The 5890-nt window shown below is 40.0% G+C and overlaps 1 protein-coding gene across 1 annotated transcript; it reads left to right on the forward strand.

Moving 5' to 3' along the window:
- Positions 1-3068: 3068 nt before the first annotated feature.
- LOC122228108 (dead end protein homolog 1-like) lies at positions 3069-4169 on the forward strand. Its single transcript, XM_042952981.1, has one exon. It carries the CDS (start codon positions 3069-3071, stop codon positions 4128-4130), a length of 1062 nt encoding a protein of 353 aa, XP_042808915.1. The 3' UTR covers positions 4131-4169.
- Positions 4170-5890: the final 1721 nt, after the last annotated feature.

Consider the following 5890-nt stretch of genomic DNA (forward strand, 5'->3'; position numbering starts at 1 on the left):
TATTTAGATCCTTAGTAGATTTGGAATCTATTGTGAATGTTGTGATATAGAAAATGTAATTTATTATTCTTTTTTTTTAATTTTTTTAACGTTTATTTATTTTTGAGACAGAGAGAGACAAAGCATGAACGGGGGAGGGGCAAAGAGAGAGGGAGAAACAGAATTGGAAGCAGGCTCCAGGCTCTGAGCCATCAGCCAGCCCAGAGCCCGACGCGGGGCTGGAACTCAACGGACCGCGAGATCGTGACCTGAGCTGAAGTCGGACGCCCAACTGACTCAGCCACCCAGGCGCCCCTGTAATTTATTATTCTAATGGATATCCAATTGTCCCTAAATCTTTTAGTAACCAATGTGTCTTCAGTGATTTGAAATATCTTCTTCATTATGTATTAAATTATCATATTTATAATGTTTCTGAAAAATCAATTCTGTTCCATTGATCTTGTTGTGTTTATTTCTCTACCAAAATCACACTGTTTTATTTAAGGTAGCTATGTAATATAGTAAATATTATTTAAAACATAATAAGGTAACTTTTGATATGTTTGAAGGAAACTATTACCTTATTCTTTTTAAACATATTTTTGGCTAGTATTTTTCATTTATAGGACATCAGGGATTCTGGTTTCTTAAAAATGGTTGTGGGTAATTACATCTTCCACATGAGACACAAAAGTAAAAGATCACACCTACACTTGCAACAAAAAAGAGACAGATTAACTTCAAAACTATAACTTTTTTGAGCCCATCATAGAGCTGAGGTCCAATGCATAGTTCCAAACATCTAAAGAGAGATGGTGCCTACAGGGAGACAGGAGAACAAGCATTCACTCACTTTAGATAGGAACCAGATACAGTTAAAAAAAAAGTTAAACTAGTACATTTGAAAAATTGGTAAAGGTGAGTGTTGGCTGGCAGAACAGTGAGAAACCCATAAAGACCATAGAAATTACTTATGTCCTTGTGCAGTTTGCCTCTTCATAAATCACATGGGGTGTACTCACAGAAAAGTTTGAACCAAGCCCTAGGAAGTGTGTATTATAGGAAAAAACAGCTATGTGAAAAGGCAAGAAATTGTCTGCCCTTCTTCTCTATCTCCACTAAGAAACAAGAATAATCAACAATTATCACCAGGGAAAATCTGCATGACATTAGGTTAGGCAAAGAGGTTTTGTATATAACTTCAAAATTATCCACAAAAGAAACAAATTGAACTTGTTTAAAATTATTTTTTTCTTTAAAATTAAAGATCCTGTTAAGAAAATGAAATGACAAACCATAGGCTTGGAGCATATTACACAATTTTGAAAAAAGGACTTTTCCCCAGAATATATAAAAACCCTCAACACTTAATAATAGTTAAAAAAAAAATGGACAATCACAGGCACCTGGGTGTTTCAGTTGGTTAGGCATCCACCTTCAACTCAGGTCATGATCTCACAGTTCATTGCTCAAGCCCCATGTCAGGGTCTGTGCTGACAGCTCAGCCTGGAGCCTGCTTCAGATTGTGCCTTCCTTGCTCTCTGCCCCTCTCCTGCTAACATTCTGTCTCTCTCTCTCTCTCTCTCTCTCAAAAATAAACATTAAAAAAATTTTTTTTAAATGGACAATCTAATGAAAAGTGGGTAAAAGATCTAAACACATATTTCAGTAGATAAGTGGGCAACAACTAAGTTCATGAGATGTTCAACATTAGGAAATAGGGTAATCAAATTAATACCACAATGTGATAATACTACATAGTTATTACAATGTCTAAAAAAAGACAAAAACAAAAAAAGAACTTGTCATACCATGCTGACAAGAACATGGAGCAACTGGAACGCACATAAGTTGTTACTGGAAATTCAAAATGCTAGAATCAATTTGGTAATAATATATCAATTTCTTGTGAAATTAATATGCAACTATGCCACTCCTAGTTATCTACCACAGAGAAATAAAAACCATGTTCACACAAAAAACGTGTATGCAAATACTTCCAGGAACTTTATAAGCACCAAAAACTGAGGGAAAAAACCCATATCTCTTTCAACTGGTGAATAAATAATGTGTAGAATATCCATATAAGAGAATATTACTTAGTAATAAAAATAGCAAACTATTATTTCACATGAGATGCATGAATCATAAATATATTTTGCTAACTTAGAGAAGTCAAACCCAAAAAGCTACATAGTACCTAATTCCATTTATGTGATATTCTGGAGAAGGCAAACATAGTTGCTGGGTTGGGGGTTGATGAGAGGTGTTGTCAACAGAAGAAAATTTGGGGGAAACTGTGGGTGTGAATACATGACTGTATATGTTTGTCAGATAAATACAAACCACAAAGTGTAAAAATCACTGCATCTAAACTTTTAAAAAATAAGTCAACCAAAATTTTTGTGGGGCTAGGGGGAAGAGAAAGATGGAATAAAAACTCTGACGAATGAATATAACTGAATTGCAAATAAATCACATGACCATATTAAAAGGAATGGGAAGAAATAAGATGATTAAGAAATTTTAGAAAATAGTACTTTGGATACTACAATGCTAAAGATTAAGAAAAGTTTTTACTCAAACACTGTAGTGGAGTTGGTACATTGTTTTTCACAGATATGGGTTAGAAATTCTAATTCTACTTCATTTTCATACTTGAACAAACAAGTAAATGTATTATAGATAACAAATGCCAAAGTAAGTAATTACAGTTAAAGAAAGAAAGTATAATGGACCCTGTAGTGCTAGGTAAGAGGCAAAGGCGTCAATATGGACGTGTGGTTAAAATGTACACATAATATAGATACAAGTGTGTATACACAAGTGTGTGTGTGTCCTAACTCTACCTACTGACAGGACTAGAAATAGTAACACCCCAGAAGCAATGAGTATACCTGGACTTCAGATTTTGGTTTCTAAAAACCATTCTCTAGTAAGAGAGCTCTTTGGAGAACTGATTTAGTCCAAAGCCAAGGCAGGTAAAAGACAAGATGAACCCAAAGCATCTTGTGGTGTCAGGAAGCAAGGAAGCGTTAAAAAAAAAGGAGAGATAAAGCGAGTACAGAGTAGCTGGCGAGATAGCCATGCAGTCCAAGCTGGAATGTGAGCTGTGGTGTGAGAGGGTGAATCCGGAAAACAAGGCAGCTTTGGAGGCATGGGTCAGGGAGACGGGCATCCACCTGGTGCAGGTGAACTGGCAGAGGAAGCATGGCGGGCCACCCCCAGGCTGGGTGGGCAGCCCGCCGCCGGCCGGCTCAGAGGTGTTTATCGGGCGGCTGCCCCAAGACGTGTACGAGCACCAGCTGATCCCACTGTTCCAGCGCGTGGGCCGGCTCTACGAGTTCCGCCTGATGATGACTTTCAGCGGCCTAAATCGTGGGTTCGCCTACGCCCGCTACAGTTCGCGGCGCGGCGCCCAGGCCGCCATCGCCACACTGCACAACCACCCGCTGCGGCCCTCCTGCCCGCTGCTCGTGTGCCACAGTACTGAGAAGTGCGAGCTGAGTGTGGACGGGCTGCCTCCGGGGCTGAGTCGCCGCGCGTTGCTGCTCGCGCTGCAGTCCCTGGGTTCCGGCCTGCAGGAGGCGCTGCTGATGCCCAGCCCTGGGCCGGCGCCCGCGCAAATTGTGCTGCTGAAGTTCAACTCGCACCGCGCCGCCGCCATGGACAAAAAAGGCCTAGGGGAAGGGCAATCACGCCTCTCTGGAGAGCAGGTGGCCATGGAGTGGCTCAAGCCAGATCTGAAGCAGCGACTCCGCCAGCAGCTGGTGGGCCCCTCCCTGCAGTGCCCACAGCCAGAGGGCAGTCGGTTGGCCCTGGCCAGGGACAAGCTAGAGTCCCAAGGGGCTCGGGGTGCCCTGCAGCTGTTGTGCCAGCGGATGAAGCTGGGCAGCCCTGTGTTCCTCACCAAGTGTTTGGGCATGGGCCCTGCTGGCTGGCACCACTTCTGGTACCAGGTGGTGATCCCTGGGCATCCAGTGCCCTTCAGTGGCCTCATCTGGGTTGTGCTGGCCCCAGATGTGCAGAATGGGCATGAGATGGCTAAGGATGCTGTGTCTGCAAGATTGCTAGAGGCACTGAGTGCCTCTAGAGCCAGTCTTATACCGACTGGTGGGGCTGAGGCAGGTACCGTGGTTAAGCAGTGACCATGTCCTCTTCACAGGCAGCCCAAACGAGTTGACAGAGCCTGCGTCAGTCCCCAGCCCAGCAGGCCTGGGCAGCCACCATCGGATTTTAAAGAGGGAGGAACATGGGCTCTGCCCTACCTCTGACACAGCCTCCCCTTTGGGGCAGGGCCCCAGTACACCTGGGACAGCTCTGGTTTGGCTAAGTTGTGGTGAGGGACCTTGCCATGCCCCTCCCAGCCCAGGGACTAACCTTGGCCCTTTGGTATTCCTTGGCCGTTCTGTGTGATACATACACAAACCTTCCTCCTCCTGCCACAGCTTAATATGAATCTCACTTCTTATTTTGTTGATTTGTCATTTTTGTTGATTTTATTTGGGGGCTGGCTGAGCCAAAGGTTCAGAAATCTGCTTTTTGTCCCCAGTACTTTACATTCTGGTGTATGTGTGATGTTGGGTTTTTCTATGCTGGTTGTATTTATATTAAACCCCTGGTTGGTGTAAAAAAAAAAAAAAAAAAAAAAAAGTAACATATCAAAAGTCCATAGAGCCAACCTGAAAGCTTCTAGTAGTAGTCAATGGTGGAACATCTTGATCAAAAAAATAATTATAATATTGTATTATAGCTCAAATAATACAATATTCATTAGCCCATAATACACTGATATAAATGAAAATAAATAAATAAATAAATAAATAAATAAAATGACAACTCTTCCTTATGGAAGAATACCAATTGACAAATGTAAGGAGGCAACTGAAAATCACTGTGAGAATACCATGGTAATAGTTACTGTAGGCAAGATACACCAAAGGATTTCAAATTAATAGATGAAAGTTTAAGTAGAGACAAACTAAGTGTCTTGAGGAAGAAAAAAATGAATAACATGATCATAATAAAGTAACTTTAAAGACATGATTAATTTTGGAAAACAATGTTTTTGGTGGATACTGTAAAGCTTAAGAAACAATACTCAAACATGGCACTCTATAAATTTTTAATTACAAAGGGGTAAATAATTAGAGTGCAGAATCCTGGTAGATACCAATTAATAAAATGATCAAGGGCAATGTCACCAGTGATAGATATCAATCTCATGTACCCCTGACATATGCACTGAAAAAGGCATATAACCTCTGTGGTATCCTTCCCAGTAATGCAGAACCACAAAAAAATTTCAATTAGACCCAAACTGGGGAGAAAGTCTACAAAATAACTGACTCTTCAAAGTGTCAAGGCCATGAAATAAAAGGAAAGACTGAAGGTCTTTGATAGGCGAGAGGAGATTAAGAGAAATGATAATTAAATTCAGTGTAGTATCCTATATTGAACCCTGGAAGAGGGAAAAAAATATTTGTGAAAAAAAAATCAGTGAAATCTAAGAAGTTTTATATTTAATTTAATAGTATTTACCAAGGTTAATTTCTTCCGATAAATATTCTAACTATGTAAATATTAAGAGGCAGCTGACCGAAAAGTAAATGGGAATACTTGTAAATTCTTCTACAAGTTTAAAATCATATCAACATAAAAACATTAATTCTAAATAAAGGAAAAAATGCATTGTTAGTGGGATGTTAATTAAGGATAACTTGAAATCACAGATTAAGTTGAGAATTGATATTTTTATAATAGTAAATCCTACCTCCAGATATCATATATCTTTCTATTTATTCAGTGTTTCCTCTTTTGTCTTTTTATCAAGTACTATCAATGAACTTAATATATAACATTTACTTCTAGTAGTTTTTTGTGGAGTCTTTAGGATTTTCAATGTATA

This window comes from Panthera leo, chromosome C1 (assembly GCF_018350215.1).
Source record: "Panthera leo isolate Ple1 chromosome C1, P.leo_Ple1_pat1.1, whole genome shotgun sequence".
NCBI classification, from domain to species: Eukaryota; Metazoa; Chordata; class Mammalia; order Carnivora; family Felidae; genus Panthera; species Panthera leo.

Excerpts from the sequence above, each read along its gene's own strand:
- LOC122228108 (XM_042952981.1), top strand. The coding sequence starts at position 3,069 with ATGCAGTCCAAGCTGGAATGTGAGCTGTGGTGTGAGAGGGTGAATCCG.